The 16,138-nt window shown below is 39.9% G+C and overlaps 1 protein-coding gene across 1 annotated transcript in view; it reads left to right on the top strand.

Moving 5' to 3' along the window:
- The first annotated feature begins 362 nt into the window (after positions 1 to 362).
- Positions 363 to 16,138, top strand: part of LARS1 (leucyl-tRNA synthetase 1) — a 78,975-nt gene continuing 63,199 nt past the window's right edge. Inside the window, exons 1-4 of the mRNA XM_045060528.1 lie at positions 363 to 545; positions 11,020 to 11,138; positions 13,866 to 13,953; positions 14,851 to 14,931. Of these exons, the coding sequence (XP_044916463.1) occupies positions 540 to 545; positions 11,020 to 11,138; positions 13,866 to 13,953; positions 14,851 to 14,931 (294 nt within the window). The 5' untranslated portion in view covers positions 363 to 539. The remainder of the gene's footprint in view (positions 546 to 11,019; positions 11,139 to 13,865; positions 13,954 to 14,850; positions 14,932 to 16,138) is intronic.

The raw sequence follows: 16,138 nt of genomic DNA, 5'->3' as shown, positions 1-16,138 counted from the left end.
TGCCACAGACAGCACTAAATATCTGTGCACAATAGCAAGCCATAATTAGCACTTCAATCACTGAAGACCAATAAACCTTGCAACCTGGCATCCTGACAAGACACCTAACCCAGCGCCACGGGGTGAAAAGGTTGAAGGCCAGGAAACTGGACCGTAGGCGCGTTCGCGGCAGTCTGCGACTTCGAACAGCCTCATGGACTTTGTAGTTCAACATGCCCCTGACATCACTACCGGTGTCACCACAGCGTGACCTAGAGGTTCAATTTCCGGTAGCCTGTTGCTCTATGGGAGTTGTAGTCAATAGGTGACTGCTAGACTTGGGCTCTAGTGGTCTGGAAACTACAATTCCCGGCGGGCTACGGGATGCACAGGGCAGTAGTTAGCTGTGAGCGGGCGATTGCCTCATCAGGTGTAAAGTGTGTGCTTCAGTGTATTGGGAGGCCTGGCTACCCCCAGACGGAAGGGAAAGGTTGGGATCACTGCTTTGAGAGGATCGCCGAGGTCACTGTCGTGGGTTGCAGAATTGGTTGGGCGGTGCCATGGCGGTGAGTTCTGGCGGGAAGAGAGTCCGCTCTGCCCAGCCCTGTAACCCGGCTCATCTGTTTGCTTTTGCCAGAAGCTGGGGTCTCCATGTGGTAGCCGTTGTCCTGAAAGGAAAAATCCTTATCTAAACACAGGGAATGCCTTGACCCCCACGTTAAAGGTGTGGATGTTGTGAGGATGCGCCTTTTCTTGCTATCTGTTGAGCCCGGAACTGGTATCTTTAACTTTACACACTACTTAATGTTACGTGTGTTAATTTCACGACGTGTCTAAAACCCATTTGGAGAGAGGGAAGTAGGTAACCTTGTTCCTCCTTTAAAAAAAGTTTTTTTTTTTTTAATGTTTATATATTTTTGAGAGACAGAGACAGAGCATGAGCAAGGGAGGGGTAAAGAGAGAGAGGGAGGCACGGAATCCCAAGCAGGCTCCAGCCTCTGAGCTGTCAGCACAGAGCCCAGTGTGGGGCTTGAACCCACGAGTGGTGAGATCATGACCTGAGCCCAAGTCGATGCTCAACCCACTGAGCCACCCAGGCGCCCCCTTTGTTCCTTCTTTTAACAAAAAAATTTTTTTTAAACAGACAAAAATCTCTACATTCATGGTGTTCACTTTTGTGTGTGTATGAGAGAGTTACATGCTAAAATATTTGGTAAAATATGTCGGGTGCCAGTAAGTCCTATTGACAAAAATAGAGCAGGAAGGGGAGACTCTTAAGTGTGAGGTGGGGTAGGGTTGCAGTTTTAAAACTGTGATCAAGGGGCGCCTGGGTGGCTCAGTCGGATAAGCATCCGACTTCGACTCAGGTCATGATCTCACGGTTTGTGGGTTCGAGCCCCGCGTTGGGCTCTGTGCAGACAGCTTGGAGCCTGGAGCCTGCTTCGGATTCTGCGTCTCCCTCTCTCTCTGTTCCTCCCCTGCTCTCACTCTGTCTCTGTCTCTTTCTCAGAAATAAAGATTAAAAAAACGTTTGTTTAAAAAAACAACTGTGATCAACAAAGGCTTTTCTAAGAAGGTGGCATTGTGGCAAAAAGGAGGTAAGGGAGCAAGCCATGCAGCTATATGGAGGAGACGATATCTAGGCAGAAGCCACACTGAGTGAAAAGCAAAGAGGGTTGTATATCCAAAGGACAGTGATACTGGAAATGATGATAGTGTATGTGATGGATATTGATGGGCGGATGGATGTAGGTCATGTAAGGCTGCTGGGTTCAAGAAAGAATGGGAAGAGATGGACTGGATATCATGAGTATGGATAACTCTTGAGGAATTTTATAAAGGAGAGCAGAGAATTGGGGTAACAGATGAAAGTCAAAAGAGGACTTTCTTTTCTTTTTTTTAAAGGTAGAAGAAATTACCAATACTTGTATGCTCATGGGAATTACCCTGTAGAAAGGAAACATTGATGTGGAAAAGGGATGATTGCTGAAGTGCTGTTCCTGAATAGAACAGAAGGGATGAGATCCAGTGCATCAGTGGAAGGGTTAATAATAACAGGAAAGAAGACAGACTATATAGGTACACAGGCATGTGGGTAGGTAGATGTGATGAGGGAGGCTGTGAAAATTTTCTGTTCACTTCTGGTTTCTAATTCAATTAAGAACCAAGATTAACAGCTAGAAATGAGGATGGAAGAGGAATTGTTGGAGGATTGAGGAGAGAGGAGAAAGCATAAAACAATTGTCCAGGACATTGCCCTCAATAGAACTTTTTATATTTGCACTAATTTGGGAGCCACTAGCCACATGTGGCAACTGAGCCCTTGAAATGTGGCCAGTGCAATTGAAGGACTGAATTTTAATATAACTTTAAAATTAACAAGTCATGTGTGGCTAGTGGCTACTGTATTGCACAGTATACACATTAAAGTTGAGAAGCACTAGTCTAGGAGAAGGAGTAACGAAGTGGATTTCAGAAATTAGTAGCGTGGCTGGGCATCACTTGATATTAGTGGACATGAATTTAAATGGAGGCCAGTCAGCATGGTTGAGTGCTTATCTCTTGCCACTTTCAGCTGCCTAGGTGAAGGAACAGAGCAGTTGGATGGGACGGATGGATGGAGTTTTGCCAGGCAAGAATGGTAAAGGGAAAACCGAAGAATTATACAGATGGATTTAAGGGACAGAAATGAGGACATGGGGTGGTAGGCACCTAAAGATTAGTGAAAAAAGGTCATGATCAGTAGGACCCAATGGGGTTGAGGAATTATTAGAGTTGGAATTCTAGCAGAGTTAGGATCAATAATATCAATGACTGACATTTCTTATGTGTCATGCTTTTTGTTTAGCATTTTATTTGAATTGTCTTATTGAGTGTTCACACTAATCTATTTGAGTTAGGCACTCTTATTTGCAGTTTACAGATGAAGAACCCCATGCTTAGAGAGCTTACCTAACAGGTCTGATTTCTTATAACTAGGACAGGATGAAAGTGATCAGAACTCAAAGGGATTGATTCATTTTTCAGTCACTATGTCATCCTGCTTCCCAGGAAAACACATGCCTTCCGACTCCTGGTCCAGAGCTTTTTCTTCTGTCCCAAGTTGCTCATTGCCTCCCACCAACCCCTCTCCCCCATGATGATATCCTTAGCTGATGTGGAATTTGCAGGTCTTTCTTTCTTTTTTCTTCTTTTTGGTGTTAATGGGAATGAGCTTTTTCAGTTTGGAAGACTTTAGTACAGTTTTATTCTGTTTATGTTTTGTATAAGGAAACTGGCAATATTTCTGGTCGATCTGATTGTTTTACTTTATTCACTTTGTGGCCTCTGCAAGTGTTCATGTTTTACACTGTCATGGTACTGGGCTGACATTAAAGTTAGTTTCATTGGAAGAATCCAGTAAGAACTCCCTTTAGAAAGAACAAGTAACAATAAAAATAATAAGATGTACCAATTTTATTTTGTGTTTTAAATGTACCGATTATTCTGTGCCATGCATTAGTGTTTTACAAAAGTTTTCATCTGCACAACCCTATAAAAGTGGGTGCTTTATCCCCATTTTATTGATGGGGAAAATAAGGCATCAGGTCTACTCAGGAAGAATTAGAATTCATTTGGTCCCACACTGGAGTTCATTCTGTTAATCATTGTGTTACCCCCAATTGCAAGCTAATTAGGATATTTCTTTTTTTTTAATAACTTGTTTTATTTTTTATATATTTTTAAATTTACATCCAAATTAGTTAGCATATAGTGCACAATGATTTCAGGAGTAGATTCCTTGGTGCTCCTTACCTATTTAGCCCATCCCCCCTCCCACAACCCCTCCTGTAACCCTCAGTTTGTTCTCCATATTTATGAGTCTCTTCTGTTTTGTCTCCCTCCCTGTTTTTATATTATTTTTGTTTCCCTTCCCTTATGTTCATCTGTTTTGTCTCTTAAAGTCCTCATATGAGTGAAGTCATACGATTTTTGTCTTTCTCTGACTAATTTCACTTAGCATAATAGCCTCTAGTTCCATCCACGTAGTTGCAAATGGCAAGATTTCATTCTTTTTGATTGCCGAGTAATACTCCATTGTATAGATATACCACATCTTTATCCATTCATCCATTGATGGACATTTGGACTCTTTCCTTACTTTGGCTATTGTCGATAGTGCTGCTATAAACATGGGGGTGCATGTGTTTCTTTGAAACAGCACATCTGTTTCCCGTGGATAAATACCTAGTAGTGCAATTGCTGGGTCGTAGGGTAGTTCTATTTTTAGTTTTTTGAGGAACCTCCATACTGTTTTCCAGAGTGGCTGCACCAGTTTGCATTCCCACCAGCAGTTCAAAAGAGATCCTCTTTCTCTGCATCCTCACCAATATCTGTTGTTGCTTGAGTTGTTAATGATAGCCATTCTGACAGGTGTGAGGTGGTATCTCATTGTGGTTTTGATTTGTATTTCCCTGATGATGAGTGATGTGGAGCATTTTTTCATGTGTTGGTTGGCCATCTGGATGTCTTCTTTGGAGAAGTGTCTATTCATGTCTTTTGCCAAATTAGGAAATTTCTTTTGCAAACATCTTCCATAAAGAAAGTTTTCTGTTTCCGGAGGAAATCTTATCAATAATGAAGTATGTAAGACAATGAACATGTGATAGCATGGATAGGATATTAGTTTTTATTTTATGATTGAATTTATAAATAATAAACTAAAATTTTCTTCATATCAGAGTAGTATTTATTTTAAAAAATTTGTTTAATGTTTATTTTTGAGAGAGAGAGAAAGAGACAGAGACAGAATGCAAGCTGGGGAGGGGCAGAGAGCAAGGGAGACACAGATCTGAAGCAGGCTCCAGGCTCTTAGCTGTCAGCACAGAGCCCGATGTGGGGCTCAAACTCACAGACCATGAGATCATTACCTGAGCTGAAGTTGGATGCTTAACCAACGGAGCCACACAGCATAGTATTTATTTTTTAGAGCTTTTGACAGTTCTATTTTTATTTTTGTGTATTTAAAATTTTTATTTGTGTATTTTTGAGAGAGAGGGAGAGAGTGAGAATGAGAGAGAGAGAGAGAGATCTCGAGTGGGAGAGAGAGGTAGAGAGGGACGGAGACAGAATCCCAACCAGCAGCTCAAGGTCAAGCCATTAGATTATGACCTGAGCTGAAACCAAGTGTTGGACACTTAAATGACGAAGCCACCCAAGCGCCCCAAGCTTTTGACAGTTTTAATCTCTTCTAGTTACATATCAGACTTTTAGAGGGGATCTGGCGATGTGATATAATGAACATAATAGCCAATCTAAAAAAATTATTGTTTTTAAACTTTCATTTGGAAAATTTAAATAGTCAGCAAAATAGAGATAATAGTATTATGTACTTCCATGTACCCATCACCCAACTTCAATAATTGGCAGTTCAGGGCTATTTTGTTTCATATATCCCTTCCTGGGACCCTGCCCCTCCACCCCTCAGGATTCATTTTAAGCAGATTCCAGGCACTGTACATACATATTTGACATAGTTTAGTATAAGTTTTTATATCGATACATATTTTAATATTTTTTAATGTAATGATAACTTCTCTTAAAACATAATCCCAATGCCATTTTCATACCTAATAAAATCACATGATGTCTAGATGTCTCTTTGTGGTATTGGTTAACATTATCGTGCATTTACCATGAGTCCAGCCCAAGGTTAAGTCCTTTGTCTGTATTAACTCTTTCTTTTTAATGTTTGTTTATTTTTGAGAGAGAGATAAGTGGGGGAGGGGCATAAGTGGGGGAGGGGCAGAGAGAGAGGGAAACACAGAATCTGAAGCAGGTTCCAGACTCTGAGCTGTCAGCATACAGCCCAATGTGGGGCTCAAACTCACAAACTGTGAGATCATGACCTGAGCCAAAATCAAACACTTAACCGAGACACCTAGGAGCCCCTTAACTCTTTTAATTTTCATACTAATACTATAATGTTAGTATAATTTTTATTCTCATTTAAAGATAAAGAAATAGAAGCCCAGAAAGCTTAAGGAATTTGTCTAAGGTTCTATAGCTAGTAAGTGGTGGCAGCTAGGACATGGCTAGAGTACTAGGAGGAAGCAGAAATAGAAGCCAGAAGATGAACATTTTTGTCCACCTTGACTTTTTGCTGACACAATGATCTCCGAACTTCAGATTTATTATTTATCATCTTTGAAATGGTAATCACTGGTCTGCCTCCTTCTTAGGGTTATTGTTAAGATGCAAAAAGTTAATGTTCATAAAAGTTTCAAGAACTGCAGAATATTATGAATATATGGAAGAGCTTGTTATCTTTTTTAGTGGTTCTTTACTGGGGATGGTCTTGTCCTCCTGAGAACATTTGGTCTGGAGACTGTTTGGTTGTCACAACTAGGGGATTCTCCTGGCATCTAGTGGGCAGAAGCCAGGGATGCTTCTAAGCCTCTTACAATGCACAAGACAAAACACAAAAAATTATTTAACCTAAACTGTCAAAAATGCCAAAGTTTTGAACCTCTGACTTGTCAAATAACCTTTTAACTAATTATTATAACCAATTGTCTAGTTAAATAACCAGTGAAGAAATTAAGGCTCAGATTGATCAAGTCACTTCTCAAGGTCAAACAACAGTTGGTGGTGGGGCCAATATCAGGTTTCATTACAATTGACCTTGGATCTTTTGATGGACAAGTTTTTCTGAGAAGCAGAAACCTCAAAGAAGAGACTTTGTGCATTTAATGTGCTCAATAACAGTGAAAAAAAAAACATAGTTCTTAGTAATTTGTGGAGACTGTTTCTTTCATGTCCTTTACAGTGGGTGACCTGAGTGGTGCCTGGATGGCTCAGTCAGTTAAGCCTGTGAGTTCGGCTCAGGTCATGATCTCGCAGTTTGTGAGTTCGAGCCCCATGTCCGGCTCTGTGCTGACCGTTCAGAGACTGGAGCCTGCTTCAGATTCTGTGTCTCCCTCTCTCTCTGCCCCTCCCTTGCTTGTGCATGCTTGCGTGCATGCTCTCTCTGAAAAATAAACACTAAAAAAAATATATAAAAAAGGAAGGAGGGAGGGACTTGGCAGAAATGAGACAAGAAGGGCCTTAAGTGCCAGGTTTAACAGTATAGACTCTATCCTGACCGCTATAGAGATCCTCTGAAAAGGAATTGACTTGATTATATTTGTGTTTTGATATCATTTCCACTCAGCAATCCAGTAAGGATTTATAGAAACAAAATATTTCCTTGTCACTTTTATTTTCCTTTAATTACTGGAGGAACTGGTTATGTCCATGATTTTTCTTTTTCTTTTTTCTTTCTGTCTCTTTTTTTCAAAGAGTTTATTTATTTATTTAAACTTTTTTTTTAATGCTAATTTTTGAGAGAGAGAGAGTCACAGTTTGAGCAGGAGAGGGGCAGCGAGAGAGGGAGACACAGAAATTGAAACAGGCTCCAGGCTCTGAGCTGTCAGCACAGAGCCCAGTGTGGTGCGGGGCTTGAACCCATGAACTGCAAGATCATGACTTGAGCTGAAGTCCGATGCTTAACTGACTGAGGTACCCAGGTGCCCCTTTAAGATTTTATTTATTTATTAAAAAAAATTTTTTTTAATGTTTATTCATTTTTGAGAGACAGAGAGAGACAGAGCATGAGTGGGGGAGGAGCAGAGAGAGAGGGAGACACAGAATCTGAAGCAGGCTCCAGGCTTTGAGCTGTCAGCACAGAGCCCGACATAGGGCTTGAACTCACAAACCATGAGATCATGACCTGAGCCAAAGTCGGACGCTCAACCAACCGACTGAGGCACCCAGGTGCCCCTTTAAGATTTTAAGTAATCTCTACACCCAGCACAGGGCTAGAACTCACAACCCCAAGGTCAAGAGTTGTGTGCTCCACTGACTGAGTCAGCCAGGTGTCCCCAGGACTTTTCAAAGTAGGGAATTCTTTCTCATTTCTTCTCTGCCTCTCTGGCAAGGTTCTTCCTTTAATCCATCATTTACCTCCTCCTTGTAAGCTGGTATTTCATCTTTCTGTTGCTTGTCTTTGTCTCCTGTTTTTTAATTTTTTTTTTCAACGTTTATTTATTTTTTTGGGACAGAGAGAGACAGAGCATGAATGGGGGAGGGGCAGAGAGAGAGGGAGACACAGAATCCGAAACAGGCTCCAGGCTCTGAGCCATCAGCCCAGAGCCCGACGCGGGGCTCGAACTCACAGACCGCGAGATCGTGACCTGGCTGAAGTCTGACGCTTAACCGACTGCGCCACCCAGGCGCCCCTGTCTCCTGTTTTTTAACTACGTTAAAACTACGTTTAACTACGTTAAAAAATAGGAAACCATTCTTTGGTTTAAAATATAGAAAACTGAAAATAGTACAACAGAGCTGATACCTTTTAGTAGATTTGTATTAAATCTTAATTTTAATAGTGTTGGTTATTTTATTACTTAATGCACAAAGTATATTTAAGATAGTTTTTGGAGAAATAATGTTAAGTTTGGGGTTTTTTTATTGCACATAATTCCTCTTTGCAAGTGTTCAAATTTGTGTAACCATTTAAAAGTCCAGTATATTTGTGATACAAATAGAAAGCTTATTGATTGATAGATTCATTGATTGAGAGAGAGTGAGAGTGTCAGCTGGGGATGGTCAGAGAGAGAGGGAGAGAGAATCCCAGGCAGGCTCCACACTCAGCACAGAGCCTGATATGGGGTTTGATCCCATGAACCATGAGATCATCACCTAAGTTGAAATCAGGAGTCAGGTGCTAAACCAACTGACCACCCAGGTGCCCCAAAAGTAGTTTTTGTAAGCTCTACATACAATGTGGGGCTTCAACTCACAACACAGAGGTCAGGAGTCACATGCTCTACTGACCGAGGCCACCAGGCGGTCCACTTTTTTAAAAAGTAGTATAAAATATATGTGTGTGTGTGTGTGTGTATGTATTAATTTTTTTAATGTCTATTTTTGAGAGAGAGACAGAGCGAGCGAGGGGGAGACAGAGAATCCGAAGCAGACTCCAGGCTCTGAGCTATCAGCACAGAGCCCAGTGTGGAGCTCAAACCCACAAGCTGTGAGATCATGACCTGAGCCAAAGTTGGATGCTTAACCAACTGAGCCACCGAGGCGCCCCTTTTTTAAAAATTTAAAAAAAAATTTTTTTTATTTGTAAATTTAAAAAAATGTTTATTTTTGAGAGAACGCCGGTGGGAGAGGGGCAGAGAGAGGTGAGCAGAGGATCTGAAGCAGTGTCTGCACCACAGCAATGAGCCTGATGCAGGGCTCGAATTCATGAACTGGGAGATCATGACCTGAGCTGAAGTTAGATGCTCATTCGACTGAGCCACTCAGGTGCCCCAATGTTTTTTAAATGTTTGTTTATTTTGGAGAGAGAGACAGCATACTTTTTTTAAATTTAAAATTAAAAAAAAATTTTTTTAATGTTTGATTATTCTTGAGAGAGAGGGACAGAGTGTGAGCAGGGGAAGGGAGGGAGACACAGAATCTGAAGCAGGCTTGAGGCTCTGAGATGTCAGCACAGAGCCCAGCGTGGGTCTCGAGCTCACAAACTGAGATCTTGACCTGATCTCACGTATATACATATGTGTGTATATAAATTGTGTATCTATTTAAAGTTTATCTGAGAAAGAAGAGAGAGAGCATGTGGGGAGGGGACAGGGAGAGAGGGAAAGGGAGAGAATCCCAAGCAGGCTCCACACTGTCAGCACAGAGCCTGACAGAGGCTTGAACTCATGAGCTGTGAGATCATGACCTGAGCTGAAGTTGGACGCTCAGCTGGCAGAGCCACCCAGGCACCCCTAAATACATATTTTTAATTGAATTATATGCCCAATGTGAGCTTGAACTCATGTACCCAAGATCAAGAGTTGTGTGCTCTCTGGACTGAGCCAGCCAGTCGCCCCAATGGAAAGCATTTTTTAAATTGTTGGGTGAAAGGACAGAGAGAGGCACTCTTAAAGGAGACTGAGTTGCAGTCTTTAGGTAACTTGGCAAGTTCGTCTTGGGTAGTAGGTTGTAAAAGTATGAGTAGAACCCAGAGGCACCTGGCTGGCTCACTTGGTAGAACATGTGACTCTTGATCTTGGGGTTGTAAGTTTGAGCCTCATGTTGGGTGTAGAGATTACTTAAAAAAAAAAAAAATCTTAAAAAAAAGGTATGAATAGAACCCAGGTATTTTCTCATTTGAAAATGCTGCACAATCTGGGAATGTTTGCACGTAAGAAGGGGGTAAAATCCAATTTCAGTTCAGATAACTATACCAGAAAACACATTTTAGAGACTAATACTAAATTTCAAAACAGAATTAGATTTGTGTATGGTCCATTAGTATCCAGCTTTCATACTTGTCTGCTCTGTGTTTCATTCCACGCCAGCTTTGGCTTACCTGCTTTTAGCATCTGTTTTTCACACAGTCACAAACTGAGAAGGAAGCTCTAGCTCTTCCTTTTCAGAGGTAGAATGATCATACATGTTTTTTTGCTTTCGCTTTCATCCACAGGCAGCTTATGGAAGGATGGCAATGTTGCTGGTACATCTGATATATTAGAGACATGCTTGCCATTCTGTTTCATTTAAATTTCATGTTAATAGTCTGTTAACCATTTTGGAGAGGAGTTCTTCATCAGTTGCCTTGAAAAAAAAACATGTAGATTACTAACCCTTCCTCAGCCTCTTCCCATTGGGTCTCAGCATCCTTTGATTGAGCATTATTGCAGCTTGGCCATCTTGTACTTTTCTAAGTATTTGTGCATCTTAACTAAATAGGAACAGTATCTGTTTTAGTGTCTCATTTAATAGAAGTATTTCAAAGCCCTTTATATATTTTAGTAATTCATTAACTATCCCTTTGGTGTTTAAAGTAGACAGATTGTGATAGCGCAAATTTTTAATCTTCTTTGTTTAAAGTTCATGATAACCATGGAAAAATTGCCTATCAGTAAACAGCTTGTTCTATGTGAATGTATTTTTTTTTTCTTTTTTTAAAGCAAGACTGTCCAAGTATAGAGTGGATTGTTGTATCTCTTTTGTGTCCAATAGGAAAGAAAAGGAACAGCAAAAGTGGACTTTTTGAAGAAGATTGAGAAAGAAATCCAACAGAAATGGGATACTGAGAAAGTGTTTGAGGTTGATGCATCTAATGTGGAGAACCAGACTAGGTGAGTAGTACTTTATGAAGTTCTACACCTTGTGTTCCCAAAACTGTTGGCTACAGAAACTGCTTTGTGGAAAGCATAAGGCAGATTGTACTTATAATGTCTGAAACAGGCTGAAGAAGGTAACTTTTATTTTCTCGATTTCAGAGTAGGATTTTCTTTCCAATAGAATTCTTTTTTTTTTTTTTTTTTTAAGTGAGCTCTGTGCCTAGTGTGGGACTTGAATTCACGACCCTGGGATCAAGAGTTGCATGCTCTCTGAGTGAGCTAGATGCTCCTCCTATAGAATTCTTAAAGGACTTTTTCTACATAGCTTTTTTTTTTAACTAATATTTTTCATATTTAGACAAAAGACAATGTTTTGAAGTTTTGTCTTTCCTAACTGATAAAATGAGATTATTCTAGTAGAGACTCATATTATGGTGCTAATTATCTCCAAAGACACCAAGTATTAAATTTTGAAGGGTTTCAGGGGCACCTTGGTGGCTTAGTCAGTTAAGCTTCTGACTTTGGCTCAGGTCATGATCTTGTGGTTCATGAGTTGGAGCCCCACATCGGTCTTTCTGCTGTCAGGGTGGAGCCCTGTTCGGATCCTCTGTCTCCCTCTCTTTGCCCTTCCCTTGCTTGCTAGCTTGGGTGTGTTCTCTCTCTCTCAGAAATAAATAAATGCTAAAAAACAAAACAAAAAAAACAACAACAACCCAACTCTTTAAAAATTTTTTTTCAAGGGTTTCTGTATTTTAAGATCTTATTTCATAAATACTGTATTGCCTTGGTTTTAAGCATCAATTATAAGACAAGCCACAGGTAATGATATGGTACTAGGGAAAAATAAAAACAAAATAACTGCCCCCAAACAGTAGTGTAATAAATGTATGCATCAATTATAGGAGCATCTCAATTTCAGATATGTTGAAATGTAGAAAAATGTTCTTGTTACAATGACGAAATACATTGACAATAATTAAAATAGTAGCTAATCTTAAAAACTTATTGGTTGTTATGCAAAGGCTTAGGAAATATTCCATTTTTAGTATGCCTATTATCATTTAATCTTTTTAATAACCCTTTAGGGTTAGCAGTATTTTTATCCTTATTTTATTTTATTTCTTTATTAATATATTTTTTAAGCATTTATTTATTTTTGAGAGACAGAGTCAGAGCACAAGCAGAGGAAGGGCAGAGAGAGAGGGAGACACAGAATCTGAAGCAGGCTCCAGGGTCTGAGCTGTCAGCACAGAGCCCGACATGGGGCTCAAACCCACAAACCGTGAAATCTTGACCTGAGCCAAGTCAGATGCTCAACTGACTGGGCCACCCAGGGGCCCCTATTCCCATTTTATAGATGAGGATACTGAGGTACAGGGAGGCTAAGTAACCAGTTCAAGGTTGCATAGCTAGGAATTGACAGGGCCTGGACTGCTTTTTAGGACATTCTGATTTCAAAAGGTACTTTCCTTGCTACTAAGCAACATGCTAGTGGAATTTTTTTATGTTTATTTTTGTGAAAGAGAGAGAAAGCGTGCATGTGCAGGGGGGTACAGAGAGAGAGGAGGACAGAGGATCTAAAGCAGGCTCTGTGTTGACAGCAGAGAACCCGATGCTGAGGTCAAAGGCACAAACTGCAAGATCACAACCTGATCTGAAGTCAGACACTTAACTGACTGAGCCACTCAGGCAACTCTGAATTTGGACTTTTTTTTTTTTTTTTTAAAGAAATTAAGAGTGTTGCTGTAATATAAAGTCTTTGATGTTATACTTTATAGCTTTTATTGTTTCTAGAATTTTGGCCAACTTCAGGTAAAGTTATCGAGAGTGAACTGAAAACTTTGTTCTATGAAAGAAAATGAAGTGAGGGAACTTAGAAATGTAACATTGAATGAAAAAAAGTTTTTTTCATTAATATCTCCACCCGACATGGGGCTTGAAATCACAACCCTAGAGTCGCTTGCTCTACCAACTGAGCCACCCATGTGCCCTTGTGTATAATTTTTAATGAAGCCCATAGGTGAGCAAAAGTAAGTGATAACATTGTTTAAGGACACAGACAGAGATATAAACTATTCAAAATGAAGGGAATGACAAAAGTAGATTTCAAGATACTGGTTTTCTCTGCGGGGAGAGGGCTGAGGAGCACACAGTGTAGATTCAGTGGGCTCATCACTTGGATAGCATGCTTACAGGCATTCATTTTATTGTGCTTTGTAACTTTTATAGGTACGTTATACATTTGATTGTAAGAAAAAATAATATAAATTAAACAGCTTTAGAGAGACCCTTCTTAAATTAATTTTCCATGTGTCATGTAATACTGAAGATGTTTTATTATAGCTGATGGACTTTGAATTGCTTTATATATATCAAATGAAGGCAAATCTCATTTAATCACTAAAATATTAAATTAATCCAGTTTCCTAAGAGTATTAAAATTATCCTCAGCAAATTATCTTTACTCAGCATTTTTAAGTTAAACCTCCAGTATTTGCTGCAAGGATATTTATTTCTTTAATATCTAACCATAAACATTTTATTTTTTCTAAATCACAATTAAGTTTCAATTTCAGAGGGCTTTTAATTTCCACATTCATATGTTTACTTTTAAAGGTCTTTTAAATAATAAAATTTAAACAAGTTGTTTGTAATAAGCTTTCCTTTCACCCTACCTCCTCATTTTAAAAGGAACTTAACAATTTCTTTTCTGTGCTTTGTTTTTTCATGATTGTTTTGCAGCAAGGGCAAGTACTTTGTAACCTTCCCATATCCGTATATGAATGGGCGCCTTCATTTGGGACACACATTTTCTTTATCCAAATGTGAGGTAATGTTTCCTCTGTGGTTAACATAATGGGATTGAGGGTCTTTGATAAATACTATTTTGAAGAAAATGGCATGTATGGGATTTATTTCCTGTTAAGAGAACTTAGAATTCCTTAATTTTAAGCCTAAATTTTATATTTTTACCTATATTAAATATTCTTATATTTAATTTGCATATGCTGTGTGTATGTGTGCAGGGTTCTAATTATGCATGGTCATAAGTAATTCCTTTTTGGTGAAAGGACAGAAAAAAAGAACAATGGGCCAGAATTTTGGAATGACTTCCTTCTTTTCTTTTTCTTTCTTTCTTTTTTGTTTTGTTTTTTTGTTTGTTTTTTTGTTTTTTTTTTTAAATTTTTTTTAACCTTTATTTATTTTTGAGACAGAGAGAGACAGAGCATGAATGGGGGAGGGGCAGAGAGAGAGGGAGACACAGAATCGGAAGCAGGCTCCAGGCTCCGAGCCATCAGCCCAGAGCCCGACGCGGGGCTCGAACCCACGGACCGCCAGATCGTGACCTGAGCTGAAGTCGGACGCTTAACCGACTGAGCCACCCAGGCGCCCCTCTTTTTTGTTTTTTTAAAAATATTTATTTATTTATTTTTGAGTGGGGCAGGGAAGGGCAGACAGAGGGAGACAGAGAGTCCCAAGCAGGCTCTACATTGTTAATGCAGAGCCTGATGTAGGGGTCGTTCTCATGAACCTGATATCATGACCTGAGCTGAAATCAAGAGTCAGACTCTTAACTGACTGAGCCACCCAGACGCTCCAGGGAATGACTTCCTTCTACAGCAAGAGAGGAAGAGGAAATCTGAGCCCATGATCTTCATGAACAGTCAACATTCTGTATTCATCTAGCATTTAAACTTACAATTTAAATTTAGTTTTCTTTTTGTAGTTTGCAGTAGGATACCAGAGACTGAAAGGAAAAACTTGTCTGTTTCCCTTTGGTTTACACTGTACTGGAATGCCTATCAAGGTAAGATTGCTTTTGGGATTGGTTCCTACTTTTTTTAGCTTAAAGCAGATGTAATGTCCAATTTAAGAGCTTGAAATAGTATTTTCAGATATTTATTATAATGCAATGTCTTGGCATGAGCTGAATTCATTATAGTGAAAACTATTTTTTTCAATTAGAAACAGTTAAAAAATATTTTTTTAATGTTTATTTATTTTTGAGAGAGAGAGAGCATGAGCAGGGCAGGGTCAGAGAGAGAGACAGAGACAAAGTATTCGAAGCAGGCTCCAGGCTCTGAGCTGCCAGCACAGAGCCTGATGCAGAGCTTGAACCCATGAACGGTGCGATTGTGACCTGAGACGAAGTTGCACGCTCAACCAACGGAGCCAGCCAGGCGCCCTGAGAAACAGTTTTTTAAAAGTTTATTTATTATTTATTTTGAGAGAGATAGAGAATTAGTGGAGAAGAGGGGCAGGGAGAGAGAGGGAGAGAATCCCAAGCAGTCTCCATGCTGTCAGTGCAGAGCTCAATGCAGGGCTCAAATGCATGAACTGTGAGATCATGACCTTGAGCCAAAGTTGGAAGCTTAACTGAGTGAGCCACCCCTGTGTCCCATGAAAATTAAATTTTAAAAGGCATTTGAAGAAGTACTTAAATAAAGGGTACACGTTAAGGTCTAAGTGATTTAACAAAAAAAAAAAAAATTTTTTTTATTTTTTTTAATTTTTATTTATTTATTTATTATTTTTTAATGTTTATTTATTTTTGAGACAGAGACAGAGCATGAACAGGGGAGGGGCAGAGAGAGAGGGAGACACAGAATCGGAAACAGGCTCCAGGCTCTGAGCTGTCAGCCCAGAGCCCGACGCGGACGCTCAACCGACCAAGCCACCCAGGCGCCCCCCCCAAAATTTTTTAACATTTATTTATTGTTGAGAGACAGAGACAGAGCATGAGCAAGGGACAGGCAGAGAGTGAGGGAGACACAGAATCCAAAGTAGGCTCCAGGCTCTGAGCTGTCAGCACAGAACCTGACGCGGGGCTTGAACCCACGAACCGCAAGATTATGACCTGAGCCAAAGTTGGGCGCTCAACCAACTGAGGCACCCAGGCGCCCCAGGTCTAAGTGATTTCTCAGTAATTTTTGTATCTCTTTTGGTGACCTTACATATTGATATTTCTGTTTTCAAGTTAGATAATAACTATTAACAATTATTCATGACATACA

Source organism: Felis catus, chromosome A1 (assembly GCF_018350175.1).
Source record: "Felis catus isolate Fca126 chromosome A1, F.catus_Fca126_mat1.0, whole genome shotgun sequence".
Taxonomy (NCBI): Eukaryota; Metazoa; Chordata; class Mammalia; order Carnivora; family Felidae; genus Felis; species Felis catus.
The sequence above is the reverse complement of the archived record's forward strand: the minus strand, read 5'-3'. Positions and strand labels throughout refer to the sequence as shown.